The following is a 19,726-nucleotide window of genomic DNA, read 5'->3' on the forward strand; positions in this document are numbered from 1 at the left end:
TTTGAAAACCTTTTATTTAGGGTGATCTTAAGTTATAACTAAATAAAAAAAAATAAAAAATCTAAAAGTTTAGTTTTTTAAACGTTTCCTTCCTTGCTGTCATTTATTATTAATTAAAAGTCACTTGTCAATGAAAATCGATTATTATCGTTTGATATGGTCCTTTATCGTGCCATAACTAATTATTTTTAAGATAAGATTTGAATTAAGATAGTATTATGATAGTATTTATGTAGCGGGCCAAAGAAATTTTTATATTAATTGTTTGATGATTAAAATAGAGCAGTATTCTAGTAATTAAAACGATATATTAATTGAATGAATTCAATATGGACTACGATTATCTTATAAAACTTCTCTGTGTTGGTGATTCCGGCGTTGGAAAAACGAGCTTTTTGTATAAATACACTGATGGAGTTTTTCACACTCAATTTATTTCAACAGTTGGTATTGATTTCCGGGAGAAAACTGTGGTATGTGTCAAACATATGTCCTGAAGGAAATAAATAAAGCCTCCTAACAATGAGTGCTAAATTATAACAAACATAGTAAATAATACCTTGCAATCGTTATAATTTTAGATATATCAACAAAATTCTAGACAGCATCGCATTCATCTACAGCTTTGGGATACAGCTGGACAAGAGAGGTATTCACCTTTTTATGTTTCAAATTGTTTTTTAATATTATTGTATTAAAAATATAGTACAACAGTTCTTAAGAGGCTAATGTTGCTGAAAATTGATAAACCTAATTTATAAAAATATATTTTGTTATTTCTAATTAATAATATGACTTATTTTTGTTCATTTAAGATTCAGGAGCTTAACAACAGCTTTTTATAGAGATGCAATGGGTTTCTTGCTTCTCTTTGATTTAACCAATGAGGCTTCTTTCTTAGAAGTTAGGAATTGGATTGAGCAATTGAAGGTATACATTCATTATGGAGGTATAAAAACAATGGAACTTAAAAATAGTTGGATATTAAATTTTTTTTTATTCATTTATTATACAAAAAAAGATTGAAAACTTTGATATATAGAGTACCCAAAAATATTCAGGTTCATCAAGAATAGTTGCCCCATTAATATTGTACCTATAATAATTTATAGCAAATCTAAAAGACAAAAGGAAAGTCCTTCGGCTGAGCCTTTAAAAAAAGAAATATGAAGAGATTTCCCTTTTTTTGGGTTTGGAATCAGAATCCAATCAAAATAATGATTTTCTGAAGTTACTTATTTTTGTTTATTAAAATTAACAATTACATCACATAATGATAATATCTGAAAACAATAAATATGGTAAGCTTTCTTAAAAAGTATATTTCAAATTCTTATTGAGATATAATTCAAATCAGTTTTCTTTTAATGTGACTGTCATCTAACTGGCTGGTAAATCATCTACCCTGATAAAATCTTCTTAGAGCAAGGACACAGTAATTTTTTTTGTACAACCCTAATTGTGACAATAGTTGTATTATATTTCAGACGCACAGTTTGAGTGACGACCCTGACATAGTTCTTTGCGGTCACAAATGTGACCTTCAAGAGAAGAGACTAGTCAATCAGAATCGAGCTAGAGAATTTGCAAAAAACTATAATCTGCCATACTTGGAGACGAGTGCCAAAACGGGACAAAATATTGAGCGTGCCACTGAGATACTCCTGGATAGAATTATGTACAGGTTTGACATTTTTATATATTTTTTATAGATAAAGGAAGTGCAAAATCAATTCTACATACAGTCATTACTTCTTTGTACCTATAGGGCATTGTTTATTATGTGATTGTATGTGTTTACGAGGTAGAATAAAAATGGTCACATATTTGATATCTATGTACAATAATAAGAGATATATAGACATAATATATACTAAGTATTATTTATTTATATTGTCACATGATACCTGCCAACATTCTTTATTTAAAAAGCATTAAAACTATTTAATTATATAACTAAATAAAGGTAGCCTCTATTTCTCTATATTAGATCACCTACCAATGAAAGTCTCATCAAAATTAGTCCAGCCCTTTTGGAGATAAGCCGGAACAGAGACAGTCAAATATAAATAATAATAATTATTATTGTTAGTGACTTGTATATTACAAACAAAACCCTCTGTTGTATATATATATGAAAGTTTATATATTTTATGGGATAAAAATGTCTGTTTATAATATGCAGAATGGAGTCGTCAGTGGAATATGCTATGCTATGTGCGTCTGGACGTAGGAGGCAATCATTACAAAGATTACAAGCGAAACAAGACAGGAAGCTGTGTTTGTGTTAATTTTACGGTAACATTCAATTAAGTACAAGATCTGATTTGAGACTGATTTTCATTAAATCATATTCATCGTTCAATGTCAAGTAGGATGTGCCAATATTCAGATTTTCTCAAAGCATGAACCAGAGAATTGTTGCAAGTAATATGAAATATTACGAATTGTTTTTTTTTTTATTTGCATATTTATCGAGACTGTTATGTAGGAGGTAGTGATGACAGAATATGAAGGAAATTTTAAAAATTATGCCCAAAAATTTGATTTGAAATGTAATTTGGGGGTAACTTTGGCTTGAATCTTAAATGCATAGAAGTTTCCTAATTCGTTGTTATTTATATATGTAGAGTTTTATCTATTTCTTGTGCAATGTTTTGTAAACATACAAATTTGTTATGTGATATCAACAAAATATATCTACTATTGGACTTTTCATTATGGAAATCTTCGTCCGGTAGTGTTAGGTTATTGGCAAAGTTCAACAATTTTCAGAGTAATTATTAATTTTATATAATGTATATATTTATAGTTCCATTTATTGTAAAGAAAATGTATGAAAAAACAGTTTTCTGTTATGTAATTTATATTTGTGTGCTTATACGGTTGCTTTTGTGATGTTTTGTGTGCTTGCCTAATTTTATTTAATGCAGGGTATTCTAGTCATTTTTCTGCACAAACGCTTATGTTCAAAAAAATTTTTAAATTTTTACATATGTTAAGTTAATTCAATTTATGTAACAATTTTTTCATATCACCATTTGTAATCGTGTTGAATTTTGAACTATAATGATAAGTTTTTTGTATAACTTTACCTGTTGTATAATATTTCTCTTTACAAATTGTATACTATATCGTTCATATAATTCATAAAATTTCTTATTAAATGACCACATATGTGATGTGAGATATTTTATTTGAATAATTAATTATGTAGAAGTTTTGTGATCTGGTTTCAGAAAACGATGATGCGAGTGAAACGTTTTTGGATATTAGACAATTTACTGAAAATTTTTAGAAAAATATTCGATTTATTTATATAAGCAGGTTTTTAATCGCAACTTAGGATTTGGAAAATGGTTAACTATAAATATATTTCCAGCCCGCTCCTTAGTTTTTGCCAAGCGCTTTTGACGTTACCCCATCTCTACAACTGAAAGTAATGCGACATGCGATAGACGAACGAAAAAATTTCACTCGATGTTAATGAAAGTTTCACTTTAATTGTAAATTATTTCTTTCACTTAATAATTTTGATTGTAATGATTTGTATGGATCGGTATACTTGGAGCCATTCGACCAAAGATAATTTTTTAATGTCAATTTGTGTACAAATCTGTACGACTATTGCTTTTTGATGTATTAAATTGAATTAAATTATTTAAACTACTATAGTTTTATTTGAATTTATTCTTCAACAGATATATTTATTATATGACTTTTTTTAATATTTCGTTAAGGAGAAGATAAATAATGGATCTTTAATGACTAAATTGTTAATAATAAATGTAAGCTCTGTACAATTAGACCAAGTACAGAAATAATCCTTTTGGTACATTTGTTGAAAAAATGCGTAATATTTTATTATGCCTTGCCATATGCTGATTGTTTTGATTGATTGTTTTCCGATGATTGATAATGTAGGTCTCTCTCATGAGCAGTCTAGAAATCCCTCTACAGTTAAGGGGACATTTGAAGATACATCCAAAATTCTGCCCTCCCGGGAGGATTGTGGTACCCCAGATATCTGTAGGTGTTTAAATGAAACTAATATTTACGGATTGCTACGCATTATTTTGTTATTTTTAAAATTACCTTCTCCCGATGATGAGAATTCTCATCTCGTGCAGACGGGCAGCCGTGATCACGGTTGCTGAAAGTAACCGAAACGTCGGGAGTATGTAGTTTTAAAAATAATAACGTGTAGTAATCCGAAAATATTAGTTTCCTTTAAATGAATAGTCGCGAAAGTCTTAGATCTCATTATCTGTAGATGTTACCTCTGGGTATCTTGAGATATTGAGAGAGACTGAACGGTTCTGACTATGGTAATGCTATTGAAAAATAATGTTAAGTGTTTAGCCTAGAAACTTCAAAATGTTACATCTTGGGAATGCGTCTTATTTTCAGGCTGGCACGAACGGCAATGGTATGACCTCGTTGTGGCAAGAAACTGCCACCTATTTGTTTCTTCTTCCCTCCACTTCAAATCTATTACCAAGCGAGGTGTCACTGTTGCTGCGGTCTGCGCCTCTGCTATGCAAAGTACGACTGAAGTCAAAAGACATTTACTACTATCTTTTATATTTTTCACATCTATATTCTATTGACCTTTTAGCCTAATTTGATAAGGGTAAGAAAGGATTGGATAAGGGTTCAAGAGTTGTGACTTTATGATTTATGCTTGTTATTTTCGAGTATGATTTCGGGGCTCTACGGGTTGCGATGAACTTGGACACACTTGCTTGTTGCGGCTGTTTATCGAACACTACCTATTGATGCTGCGATATATTCAGGCGTTACAGGAAATAGGTTTGCTATTAAAATTGAGTGTATTTATCTATGAGTAGATATACACTGGCTTTGTTAACTTGAGTGGACATGCAGTGAAGCATTGTGGAAGAATGTTAACATGATGCTCGTGACGCTTAAAATTAAGTAGATTTGGAGAAATCCCACAATAATTCTCCGACCTTGCCTTAGAAATGGGGATATATAAAACAAAAAATTGTAAAGTTTAAATTTTCTAAAATTATCCAAATTAACCCACATCCATTTTTTTACATACCCATAGACACACACATTTATTTACATATGTACATAATAAAACTTTAATATAACAATTCCGTTCACAGGTTCTGTAGTAGTAATAATTAATTTAATTTCAATTCCAAGTATACCTTACCGAACTAATATGCATTATAATAGACGATTCTGTGAGAGAAGTGCGGTCAAATCAGCGAGCACCGCCGTCCCCTTAATTTATATTCGTATTAAATATTATAAATATGTAACAAATCACACACTTGGATCACCAACACACAAGTTTTAATATATTTATAGGTATATGAAAATATTGCATAAAAAGAAAGACAAAATAATTTCACTTAAAATTAACGAGAAATAGTATATAAATTTGAAATACAGATAATAAAAAAGTCACTGATAATAGTTTATACATTGTTTTTTTAAAAAGGTTCGCAAATTAGGAATTTCCGTTTTTGATTTTAATGACAGTAGGAATTAAACTTAAAACACCATATTTAAAAATCTCATAATTTTAGATACCTGTTGTACCTACTTGATTTTTGCCTATTCTAAAATGTTATTCAAAGTATTTACAAAAAAAACACTCGAAAAACAAAATTAATATCGCTGTCGCATTAAAAATGTTGACTATGGGATACAGGAAAAGTATATCGCGTCGTGGCATTATTAAGCAGTCGTAAAAAAGGTTCACAGAGGGCCAAAAAGACGCAACGACGAAGTGAGTCTGCGCATTGTTACAGCAGCAACCAACCAAACGGCAAACTGTTGATGAAGAGAAAATAGTTTTTGGGAAATCATCACATTTTTGTCAGAGATTTTGCTGTGGACCTAAACATGTCGGCTGAGCCTTGGCATTCGATCTGTACTTTGGGTATGAGACGGTTCGAGGGTTTCAAAATAACTTAATTTTGTCCAAAAACATCATAGAATTAACTTGGATAAGGAAATGCGTCCCTGTGTCCTCAAATGTCCAAATGTATTCCAGCAGATCAGTGCTAGTAAATCACCGATTTAGTTAAAAAAGGAACACCAAAACCCAACTGTTTGACACCTAAATCAAAACCCATATAAAGATCGCCAAAAAGTCATAGATAGGTATGTGAAGATTTTGCTTACAGTTATTTTCAATTGTACAATCTTGGTGCATTATGAGTTCCTGCCACAAAATAGTACAGTCAATAAGTAATAATACTTCCAATTTAAGGTAAGCCATGTAACAGAATGAAAGATTTATAGAATTTTAATTTTGTTTAATTGCTTTTGTACCCTGAATTGAAATTGAAGGAGAAGCAGAGATATTTTCAAGGGGAAAAAGTAGATGTTTACAAATATAATAATAAAACTCACAATTCGCGACATTTTTTGGGCACACCTGCAATAACATCTTAAAACTGAACTTCGGTTTAATATCATAAAAGAATAATGATTTTGAATCTCAGGTTAATATTGTAATATGTATTACAATTGTTGATGATTTTTAACCCTGTGTTTGTATGTGTGCGTGTGTTCGCGTGAGTACGTGTACGTGTTTACGCATGAGCCTGTTTGTTGGTCTGGAAAACCAATAATTGTAAACGGATGTATCGATTTTGGTGCCGGTTTTTTAATCGTTGGCCTTCTTAAGTGGTTCTTAGCTATTTTTATTTACTTTTTCCGAAATGTTATAAAGGATTTTTGATGTATGACTACTCAATTTTAACTCAATTTTTACCTCATATTCTTATATTTTTTTTATTGTGCTAGATAATAAGTCCAAAATTAAAGTCACAAGTAAAAAAAATGAATGACGGTAAAAAATACTTAAGAGTAAAAAACGACAATATATATATAGACCTCTCAATAGATTTTTGGTCGTGTTTGATATTGTTGTGTAATTGTTTTTTTAAGTAGGTATAACAAAATATTTTATAATTTGTGTTACATTACACTGTTCCGTATTTATTAGAAATAATAAAAATTTACGTCCAATCCATTCCTTACTTTAAGATATTACGTGTGCTCTTGGCATTGAAATTCTTCGATTATCAGAATTTGGATATTAACCAAATTAAAATAGGTATCGATTTCAGTCCTATTCTTTCTTACGTCTGCAATAAAATTATATTGTATATATGGGCACAGAGCAGTGTATACTGACTCCAGAAGCTGAGGAAGTTTCTTGATGGTTAGGTGGTGTTGTTAACACTACAGAAAGATAAATTCTGTCTCTTATAAATAAGAAGAGGTTCAACACTTTTGTACTTATGTATTCTAAGTGAACTAGTTTCTAAGCCTGAACTCTCATCTAACACACAATTTGACTCTCTTTCGGTATAAAAAATATAAATACAATATTTCCGACACTTTATTGACAGGTGTTGATACTTTTTTTTGTTAGACTTTAGAGAGAACGAAATTTTGAGAATTTTCTTATTGATTTGAAAAACAAATAAAATGTTGCAATATATATTTTTAGATTTTAATTTAGTGAAACTTAAGAAATCCTTGAAGACCAACAAATTTATCCTTTATAAAGTAGTTTTATATATAAATTAAATGTTGTTGTATTTTTTATGTTGAGACGTGTTGAGCCCATAGTCTGATTAGTCTGTTAATAATTTCAAATGAAATAACATTCCCTACTATTGCCATCTCCAAATCCCTAATCACGTGAGCTATCCGCCTGCAATGTTTAATTACAAACATACACCCAACATTCGACCCTTTTATATTGTTATAGAATAGAAAATTGTAATATGGTCCTTGTAAACTAGTTAAGATACATAATGCAATTTTAAATGGACCTTGTTGCAAGGTTACAATGCACAAAATGGTACTAAGACCTCTCCCCTACCGTATCCATACGCATGCGCGGAAGCTGACTTGTGTTACATAGCGTTTATCTAGATCGCCTCTTTATAATACGTTTCTAAATTTTCTTTTATGATCATAACTCTATTTACAAGTTCAATGCCCATTCAATGCAACATATTACTTTATAGCCCTCATAATATAAATGTTTAAAAGTGTTTTGATGCTGCAATCCGTCGCTACTTCATTCGGAGCTAGCTTCAGGATGCTAGTCGGTTTGTTTATGTATTATGAGACAGATTGTGCCGGCGTTGCGAGTCTCGTAATACAGAGTAGTGTTTGTGAAGGCATGAATTGAACAGCTAGTTTCTCTTCCCGGCTGGAATACGCAATGTTTAACTGAAAAATTGTGAATGGTGTTGTGTTAACCACAGAGATAAATACTGCAGTTCGTTTTGGAGGGTTCCTAGTTCTTAAAGGTGGGTGTTTAATTTATATATCATAATAGAAACTCTCAACACCTTTTCGAATTGTTTATGCTCATATTGTGTCTGTTATCTAGCTGAATGTTTCTGGTATCAAAATTATTTAATAATATAATCGTTCTAACTTATTATTTCTACGTCTTTGAGTATTAAAATGTTACTTATTTTATATTTCTCTTACATGTTTTATTTATTATGTCTAATTGTAGATTATATTTTATTGACAAATATTTAGATTGGTCGATTAATAAAAAAATATATATTTAAATGTAGTAGAAAATTTCATTACAGGCGAATTATTTCTAAAATATATAATTGTCTTCGTATACAATGAATTTTATTTATTTTATTAAAAAAATATTAATGTAACGTCTTACGCTTATAAGGAAAATATTTAAAATTTTAATCCTAAATTTTCATCTAAGTTGTAACGGAATGTAACACGCGTTTGTATGAGTATTTTGTATACTCTTTTGAAAAAAAAAAGTTTGTAACTTAGATAAAAAAATGCTCTTCTTTATTTATTTTATGATTTTTTTTATTGATCACATTTATTTAATGTTGTCTGTGAATAACATAAATAAAATTTTATATGAACAACATAATTTTTCGCGACTTAATTGTAGGTAGACTTTTAGTAGGTACACTTTCATGGCGAAAATCTCGAAATCTGTTTTAATTCTTAATGGATGTCCCGTAATCGGGACTCGCGAATCCCTCACCATTGGCGGGATTTTATAATTATGTCATAAGTACTTAAAATCCATGAACTTTATTCCATTATTAACGAGGGTTAAGTCTTATGAAGATATTAAAATTCTTCTACAATTTATGTCCCGTTTGACAAAGCCTTTTAGGAAGATTTCTTAAAAATAAAAACTTATTTATAACATAGGTACATTTGACATAATGATATTTTATTTACAACGGATTTTGTTATTACGAATTTAATTTTAACCCAACCACGATTAGTAATTTATGATTTTTGTCGTGAAATAAAATAAATAAATACCAAAAAATATCTTAAGTAGAGTACGTATCAAAGGTTATCAACATGAGAGGCATATGATTCTAGATATGATTTGACCTAACAATATATGACGTTCCCTGACTCATGCTTCCCTGTCTCTGATGCTCGTTCACGCCTTACTTGTTAATTGGAACTTTTAACTATCATCAATTATATTTCATGAGATCTAATCATCTCCGTAAACCACATCGATACAGCGTGTGTCATATTTGGTATGGCATTAATGTAATTTTTCCTTCTAAGAAGGAAATTTGAGTATATCATAGGTTATTTATGGAAAATTATTTGATTATTTAATATCAAATTAACACTCATATATTTTTATAATCTACGTATTGTTTCTGTATCCCACATTAAATTCTTTAGACCTGATCTCGGAGAAACAAAACGCGGTTTTCATGTCAATGTGAGAATAGATCAGAATGTTCGTGAGCACATTGAATGTTCAGAATGTTCAGAAGTCGAAGAATGTTCGTGAAATAAATATATGCTTAACTCCTATTTAATTTTTTTGCGACATTTTAACATACACTCTGTTTAAACATTTTCTAGATTTTCAAAGAAAGGTAATCGACAGGCTCACTTGAATGAAATTAAAAAAAAATTAAGTATATATTTTTTAAAACCTTATACTATTTTATACATAAATAAATAACATATTTCTATATATATATTTTTTTTTATGAAAATGGAACAGTTCTCAAAACAGACTGTGCTTTTAAAGCTATTCTGTGAGTGTCTAAGTTTTACAACAATTATTTTTAATTAAACGTAAGTACGTGCTTGTTATACTCTTGTTCTTTCGCTCGTCGCTTTGGACTTAAATTGTGGCCCCGGTACTTTAACCGAGTGCAAGTTATACTTCAACTAGGCCAATTAATATAGAATGTGGACTTGAAATTTCTACATTAATTAAATTATCTATTGAAAACATCACGGACGATGATTAAACATTACATATGCATGTATAAATAAATGTTCATGATTTTAAGGTACGCGTATTATAACAATAATAATGTCACTAAAAATAAGGGCAGGAGTACATATGTATATTATTTATATTTGATTATCTATATAGAAAATTAGAAAGTTTCCAACCGTGGGCGAACCTTAAAAGTTTTTTTTTTCGTCGGAACCAAATTTATTAACCCGGGGGGAATTTCAAGTCGTCCGTGACCAGAATAAATATTTAAAAACTTAAAACAATAAATACTCTAAAGCATTTTGTTATGAAACAAGATGAAAACAATGTTTAATTAATCACATAATAGTGAGTGTTTCGTCTTCCATATGAAAAGCACTCAATTAAAATGACAGGAATTATTTATTTCTCTCGTAGAACATATCTTTTTATCTGCCATAATTGATAATACTGTCTAACTGCTTCGCTTATTTTATATGTTAACCTAATTATAAAAATAAATAAAATAATTGCAGTGTCTGTTTGTTATTTCGGAATTCATATCAAAACATCTACCATACTTACATAAAACAATATCAATATCGATTTTTTTTTGCCTATATGTCTCAGTTAATTGTGTCTTTTCCCTTTGATTGGACTTTCACTCCAAGGTAGGCAATCTCATAAGAAGCAATTCGGGCTACTTTTTAATCAACCTTAAAAAAAGAGGCAATTGTGTTGTCGACAAAACGTTTATTACGTTTATTACTCCTTAAATTTTAGTCTAATTTTCAACATTATTTTTTAAATCGAACCTAATAGTACTGCAGTAGTCTCACTGTCTCCAAGTAAGAATATAATGAAGGGATCTTTGATAAATCGAATTAAAATTCATAAGGTTATGTGTGTTGAGGGTTTCATTTGTCTGAAATCATGTCAATTCGAAACAAATCGCACCTATAACACTTTAAATATCTACATAAATTCTTGTGAATTATTGAATGTAAAATAAAATGAACCAATGTGCGCTCAAGAAAATGTATCAACCAAAGGCAGCGACATCTATCGTCAATATTACGTGACTATATACACAGTACAACAATTATGAGTTTGTTCCGTGGGACCCACATTGAATTTAGGGATAAAGTACAGCCTATGTGTTATTTTAATGTGTGAGTTATATTAACCTAAAGTTTCATTAAAATCTGTTAAGTCGTTATTGTTTGCGTGAGTAACAAACAAACATCAATACAAACTTCGCGCTGATAATAAAAGTAGAGTTTAAATCAAAATTTGTGGATGGTTATATTCAGTACCGGATGATCCTGCTTCATGTTTTATATCAGCGCTGTTAATACTCGTATGTACTCTCTAAGTTTACCCAGCATCCGCAATGGAGCAAAAATTTAAAAGAGATCTCAATTTTCGCGAAACATAAACATACTTTAAAATAGGTTAAGGCTGAACACCGTATCTGTTGAGTCTGTGGCGGACGTAATTTAATTTATATATACTAGAAGTTCGCATTTCTGTTTTAGCTAACGTAATGGCTTCTATAAATAGGAAAGGTCATTAAAATATAATAAAATTGTAACGACATATTAAGACGGAGTTGCAAGATGATTTATATTTCCATATCTAAATTCGTATGTAAACATTATAAATCTAGTTTTGCCTCTAAGATATCGAAGTTTCGGAAGCTCTATTATTTAATTTTATAGCTAGAAGTATTCATTCGTTCTTTATAATAGATTTGTTTATTTGAAGACATGATAGTTTTCCATTGGATTGCTTCCCATTAATCAGATCTGAATCATATGTAGGCATGTAGCAATGGAATCGCTGGAGTTTTTAAAATATTTTTTTTTATTGTGAACGTTTTATATGGCTTCATAAACATTGGCATCTGTGGAACAGATTTTATTGGAACTTATGAATTATCATGAGTGAAAATTGTACCGAAATAAAATATTAATTTACACAGCATTTTTACATCCTTAGGTTTATCTATACATATAAAATAAATAAAAAAAAATATCATTTCTAGCTAATGAGAAAGTATCTTGTATCAAAATAATTTTAAGCAGAAGTAATAATAGGCGGAGGAACTTTATAGAACACAGAGATTGCCATGGCAGAATCCCTTCATATTTTAACCTATGAATTTGGGGATTCAAATAGTCATTTCAAATTGAAATTTAGGAAGCAGCGATAAGTAGGGTCCGGTGAAATAGATACGAACTGGCAAAGACGTTGGTGACTGAGCCGTCTTATCTTTGACCCTTCTCATGCACGCTTAAACTGGATTCGTGAAGTCCATGGATATTTTTTATTTATTAAACAACAATATGAAAGTTCTTTAAAAATTTTATAAATAATAAAAGTTTTAGGTATAGTTAGTATCTGTCCTGACAGAAATAGAATGAATGTAATAGTAAATAAAAGTATTGTAACTGAACTATTTATAGAAATATTAGGGGTAATAAGTTGTTTAACAGTCTTAAATTTTCTTCTCTATTTATTGTATGACAGTGGTTCCATTAAGTGTTGTCAGCTGTTGTTCCCACACCCTATGCACCATATGCAACACGCCCTTCACACTTCGATCGATACGTTTTATATTAATTGAGAAATTATATTAGTTTAGATGCTTTTAGGGCCGTTGGGAGCGCTCCTACTAAATTTGTAGCAAGCACTAAATTGCTACTTGATCGTGTGTTTTACTTAAAATTTTCGGTTGTGTTATATTGAAACACACATGTATGTACATCGTACACACCATAGAGCCATAGCAATTAAACCACGTGCAAGCCTGTTCTATATTGCCGGCAATTACAATCATAATTGCGAGCAGATGCCACAATTTAGTGTAGAGCCCTAAAGAACTCTTAACTGCACGTTTCAAAAGAGCTTTTGTTTAGACACGACGATAATATTTAATGGAGTACGATATATGTGTTCTTTGTGTGAGAACAACGAAATCATTGCTAAAATAATACAATGTTCTCATTCATATAGTATCGATGTAAGTTCTAACAAGTCCTCAATAATTTAAAATATTTATATCCTGTTAACATTTATATGAGTTTAGAGTAAGACAGTTTTTTTAATCAGGTGTTAGTTTTTATATAAAAATAAAAATGTTATTACATTAATTTCTGCTACTATTCATAACTGCAGATTAATTAAGATTGTAACTTATATGTCAGTAATATTGAAGTGCTTTACCAAAGCACATACCAGTTTGTGAGAGGAAACGCTCGATCCAAATGAATTCTTTCACGAATGAACATTTCAACGAGCGAGTGATCCGTAGCTGATCACTGTTGGTATTCACATCGGGCAAGGCAAATGGCCTGTCTGGATAAATGGAATATCCTCCCAGTATCTGGTATATACGGATTAACGGTTCTGAATGAAGCAAAGTGCTGTTGAAACTGAACAAATGTGTAACCTTTTATCGGGAAAGGTTACGTTCATGGCGATTGTCCCTTTAAATTCATATATTCTGGTAAAAAAAAATCATTCACTTTACTAAAAACAGAATACTTTTTGTTTGATTTTAAATAGATTAAATATAAATATTGTGTTAAATGATCTGGACGGTGTTGAAGGTGAAACTTTATGAGTACACGTTTTTCTATTCAGAATATTCAAGAGCTATACCCACAAAATAAGTTCGTCTTAGAACTTATGCTGATAAACTTTTTTCTATAGCTGAGTTTGTACAAAGCTCTTTGTACAGATGAACCGTAAAAAGTCTAAGTTTGTTAAAAACTTTGTGACATTATTGATTGTTTTTTTTTTTTTGCAAATTTTAACTTCATACAATAGAGATCTATTATATAATTTTTTTAATGAAATTAAAAACATTATCTTATCGAAAGTATTAATTATACTTTTTCGTATTATAAAACAGTAATATTCTTTTCCTTGGTTTATTGAGCAATAGCCGGCATCCAACTGAGCCATAGATTATAAATATAATGTACACGTCTCGTTATATTCCCGTACCCACTACTTTTGTCTAATACCATCTGACTGACCCAATTCATAGTTCCATACGCGTTCCATCGGAATACTTTGAATTGTGGAATCACAGTCGGCAGTCTGTTCGGACGAGTTATCGCTTGGTTTTAAACCGACAAGGAAATTATGTTCCATTTTGAATACACAAGCTTTGTGTTTTTGTATAAGCGATGAATTTTACATTCAATGAGCTGAGTTTAGTTTGTTCAGCGTAGTTTAATAACAATTATAATCTCACTAATATATTATATTAATAATTGAAATGGGATTTACAGAATTCATTTTATTATTCCTGGATGTTCCTAAATTGAAATTTAATTTGTAATAACTTTGACTTATTCATTATTGTTCACAAGGAAGGAATCTTATCTTTTTCACATTAAAAGCTTTTCTGCAACTCTTATTGTTGTAATAACAATGACATTTTATTCAAGAAGATGTATCAATTTCGAAACAATTATTTACTATTATATAGAAAGGTCGATCCTGTTTAGAAATCTTGAAAGAGTCAATCATTAAAGCATGCGTTTATACCAGGAGAGCACTTTGATGACACTTTAAAGCGTCCGTTTACGTTATTATAAAGCCTTTCATAAAAGTTATCTACAATTATAACTGAAGGTGTACATACAAATATATCCGTAATAAATAACTGCTTTAAGCATTATAAATTTTTCATGACGATTAGGTCAGTAGGTAGTAACGAAACTCCAACGCTACGCCGCGTTAATCCCTAATAAATTAAGCCTGGCTTAGCGGGACTAAATAGTTACTAGAGTTGTATCCTCTGATGTCAACTTAATTAAATAACTTTATTACACCATTAAAGGTACACCGTATAGTAAGGATTAGAAGTCACGCTTTATAATGTTCCTTGAGATCCCATCGTAACTTGACTTAATGGTACATTTTACCATATCCCACGCCTCATTGACAAAAGGTTTAAGGGAATAGGTTCAAATAAAAGCACATATTCGTCCATACTTCGTAACTGTATTCGCTTGTCGCTTACTCACATAGATAACTCAATAGCAACTGAAAAAAATGGTCGGGTCAAAGGAAATGTTCTTTTAGTATCTCGGTTATATTTAACGTTCAATTATCGTGTACTGAGTCAGATTGTAATAAAAGCCAGAAGTAGAAACGTCTAGCTGCCGTCACTGTTTGACGCAGGTCGGATCTAATATTGTTTGGCCGTCAATAACTGGACGGGTTTCTCGTAATTTCAAGATTTACGCTGAATTTATGAAATGACATGTGATTTGTTTATAAATGCGACAGATATTTTGGACGTTATGGTAATAGCTAATATATTTTATAATGGTCTTCTAAAAGCTAATAAATTTCCTCCTGTCCATCTTACTTCTATTCTTAGCTGTTATCTGATCGACTTTGTCGTTTGTTGGAACGACGGTTGAATTCACGTCACTTAAGTTTCCGCCATATTGATTGTGCTTACTTACTCACATATTTCGTAATATTATTATCTTTGGAGCTCGTATTGTCAATTTTCATTTATATTTTTAAAGTACCGTAAAAACAGGAATAGCATTTATTGTCATACGTAAAATAAGAGATAAAAGGCGACAGGATGATTGCTCCAATCCCCATTCAGCCCCAGCTGTTTTGGGAAATACATTTTATTTTGTCTTTTATGCATATTTAAATAACGCTGCGGTCCTTTTCTGTTTTACGTATCATTTCTACCACTTATGAAGTTTAATCGGTCGTTTAGCGAGCTCATGTCGCTGTAATGAGAGCATTTTGTAAAGGTGTTGGAGCTTTAGTGTGTTGTAATAAATTTATTCTTTCATAACATTCGTTTCGATCGGTTTTGAGTTTTATTGTATTTTTAGGTTCTCAATTACAATTGTGACTAAAAGTATGCTCGCAATTATTATTGTAATCCATAACAATAACATTATTTTAAATACATTATATATATATGTATGTATATAGTATGTGTCTGAGTATTTTAAAATAACCTTCAGTTTGCTCTAGATCATAACATGTAATATTTCAGTATGTTCGACCTTGTTTCACACAATGTATTGTTTATTATCGAACTTTCTAACGTTGGTGTAGGTTTTTATGATGAAGTTTAAGACACAGAATGAAGGACTGGAATCTCAAAATAATTTATCTAAATTTTATATATATATTTTTTAATTTAGGTACTTCGGACATACTAGTTTTGTTTGCGGAAACTTTTTTTTGATTAAAGATTGTGAAAAACAAAGAAAAGGAAGAATTACAGCGTAACTTATTGGATAAATTTGAGGTTACATATTGAGATATTGCAGTCTTAATAACTATAGTATAGTATATCAAGGTTGTATTTCGTATTTTTTATAGTTATATGTTAATATACTATATTTCCTTAGGCTTGTAGGACCATAGGAATGGACCGGAAAAATCTGTATAGCATTCAACATATGTCCATACAAAGCTTGATTGGAATAAGGACTTTTCCAATCAACCTTTCAAATTCTTTTTTAAAATTCTTTATCTTTTTCAATTCGCCCTTTTCCATCCAACCTTACATGCATGTGCAGATTTTATTCATAAATACTTTTGCAATATTGACTTGTACAATTCAAATATGAGTATGAAAAGATAAATTAAGATCTATCCAAGAGCATTCATTATTAAAAAGAAATCGATCGGAAACTTTCTAAGAAAATGTTCGATTAAATATATGGCTTCAATAATTTCCATCGTACAATTTACTATGAAATGGGAGAAACCTTACACAAAAGCTTTCATATTGAGAATATGCGTTATTTTATTTGTGAGAGAGGATTCATATGAGTTCCAAAGAAGGACTGCATTTATAGCAATAATGTTTTGTTACAAATTTTACAGCTTGTTTGTGGTGTTTTTGAATAGATTTAAAGGAAATGTTCTGGGATAAATAATAATAAGTACGGGTCAAGACGCAATTAACTGATAGGATATATCTAAACATAAATAAAAAAAAAATTTAAATGAACAAAACAGTGTTAAAAAAGGGCTATTTTTAAAATTCTAAAAGATACGTTTATCGCATTAGTGTAATGTTATGTAAATCGTAATGGCCTTTGGAGAAAATCAACATTCATCGTATATTTTAAACACATATTTACTATTATCTTAATGGCCGCATATAAATTTATATACGTACTAATAATAAATATAACATACATAAGACGTTCCGGGCTGAAATGTCCTGATGGGATATTTTAGAAAACAATTGAATTTGGTCAGCTTTTCTGCTCCAATTGTCTTCAGAGAACGTTGGATGTATCTAATAGAATTTTTGTCATATTGCTAAAGGTGTTATTATTTATTAGTATTAAGACTAGCTGATACCTGTGACTTTGTCTGTTTTTTTTAATTTTAATATAAAAACTTTTATTTAACCTTAACATGTTTCATCACATTTTTTTCTCATATCGCACCAGCCCATCTGTTTATAAAATTTCTTTTAAAATCTTTTCGTCTTCTAAAATAATCCGTTGAAACAAACGGTCGGTTAAAACTTATTTGGTTGTGATTTTAAACAGCTATGTTTAATTTTTAATGTACGTGAGGGTAGTATTCACTTTTAGCTGTCTATCGGATGTACCAGAAATGAAGAATTCTACTTCGCTAGATTAAAAAAAGTATTCCAAGACTAAAAAAATATTGAAATGTAGTATAATAATAAAGAATTTTCAGTCTTAAGCTTTTGAACTATATTTTTAAACAGGATTTAAGTATATGATAGACATGTCAAGTGATAAACAGAACCCACAAAAGGAGTTCTATCTCTAAGTAGCATAATGTAGATAAGTTTCCGAATTTTAAAAACTATATTTACAAGTTATTTATGTCTTATTTGTTGTTCCAAAACTGCTCTATTATTCACTGGCGAAGAATGTTTATGTTTAGTCTGTTTTTGCGTCAGAGTTCTATCAATCTGGACATTGTTATTACATAGTTTATTTTTAAATTTAACACACATATTTAAACGGAGAATATCGTAAAGATTTTTTTAATATGAATTCAAATTATAACATTCATTCCATTCAATTTGCTTTACCTTATCTACTATTGACAGATTTCCTGATTATCTCTGATTATATCTGATACAGAATATATTTGGCGATTTGTTTTATAACAGAAAAATAACTTAAATTTACTAAAACATGCTTTGAAGCATTTCCCTATTTGAAATACAAGCATAAGCCGGCGTTGAGCGGACTTTATACGCTATTAATTTTCAGGAATAGGCTTCAATGTTGACGTCATGTTTCAACACCTTTATGTCGACTCCAGATTTCACGGGTTCTCTTTTATTTGTTGTAGTTTACAAATCCGTTGTTATAACCAAACTAGTAAAGGGTTGTTTATAAAGAAACAAACGTAGCCATTATTTTATTCTTGCTACGAATAAGTCCATTCTATGATACATAGAAAGAACATTTTAAATCGTCTTAAATAACTCATTTTGCATGCATGACAATATTGTCGATAATACAGTAAACAAATAGTTTGTACGTACGAAGGTCTTAATTTGCGTAAAATTGTTGAAAGAAGTTAAAATTGTTTCAGATAACGCTATTACATTCTACCTCAATGTTGTGAAACGGAATGTCTGGGCTTCCAAAATTACTTTACGATTAAACAATAAGACTGCACTGTAACTGCTTTTGTACCGAATTGTCATCGTGAAATGTTGTGAGAGATGTCGACGAGAGAAGTGGAGCTGACTGGCGGCGCTCCATGGGGCTTCAGAATGCACGGCGGCGTAGATCAAAACCAGCCTTTGAGGATATCAAGAGTGAGTATCGATTTACGAAGCGATTGTTTTGCTACAAACCTTTGTCACATATCCATTATAATTTTTATATACATCACAAAATCGGTCGTTTGCTGCAAAATAAAAATAGCCGTACGTTTGACATCGACGTTGAATACAAAATATGCTTTTAGTAACTTTTGCTTTTGTCGATATATACGTAGGTAAAGGGTATTTACCAAAGCTTTATTACAAAAACCTGCCTGTTGTATTTCTTGTCTGTTTAAAAGACCCAAGTTTAAAAAATATTCAGAAACGCAATAAAAACAATCAAGTTACACGGTCCGAAGCGTTTTTAAGTAAACGCTTGGTCTCAAATTACGTCATTAACATTCTTTCTTTGATCCTAGATAGAATGTGGCGGGTTTTACGAGAGGCTTTTCATTTCATTTTAATCTGCTTACTTGAAATTTTTCAATTAAATCAATTTCATTAAATTCACTTTAGATTTTGCCAACATCACATCCAGCTTCCACGGTTATACCGACATAGGGAAGTATTGATTAGATTAGGTACATTTTCCCCAATATGCCTTCACTGCAAATATCATTTTTCAGAAATTTGTTGCCTGAGAGTGCTTTTAAAGAACATTGAGAACTTCGTAAATTTTGCGGTAATAT

General features: G+C 30.4%; 2 protein-coding genes across 3 annotated transcripts in view; both read left to right on the forward strand.

Moving 5' to 3' along the window:
- The first annotated feature begins 137 nt into the window (after positions 1-137).
- On the forward strand, positions 138-3,670 carry LOC116766725 (ras-related protein Rab-27A). The gene is made up of 5 exons (XM_032656792.2): positions 138-473; positions 582-649; positions 816-930; positions 1,488-1,684; positions 2,186-3,670. Exons 1-5 carry the CDS (start codon positions 330-332, stop codon positions 2,289-2,291), a joined length of 630 nt encoding a protein of 209 aa, XP_032512683.1. The 5' UTR covers positions 138-329; the 3' UTR covers positions 2,292-3,670.
- Positions 3,671-8,156: 4,486 nt separating this feature from the next.
- Positions 8,157-19,726, forward strand: part of LOC116766665 (sorbin and SH3 domain-containing protein 1) — a 93,170-nt gene continuing 81,600 nt past the window's right edge. For both annotated transcript variants that reach the window (XM_061521458.1, XM_061521459.1), the window contains exons 1-2: positions 8,157-8,318; positions 18,860-19,088. In XM_061521458.1, the coding sequence (XP_061377442.1) occupies positions 18,993-19,088 (96 nt within the window). In that variant the 5' untranslated portion in view covers positions 8,157-8,318; positions 18,860-18,992. The remainder of the gene's footprint in view (positions 8,319-18,859; positions 19,089-19,726) is intronic.

The sequence above is a fragment of the Danaus plexippus genome, chromosome 10 (assembly GCF_018135715.1).
Source record: "Danaus plexippus chromosome 10, MEX_DaPlex, whole genome shotgun sequence".
In the NCBI taxonomy this organism is placed as follows: domain Eukaryota; kingdom Metazoa; phylum Arthropoda; class Insecta; order Lepidoptera; family Nymphalidae; genus Danaus; species Danaus plexippus.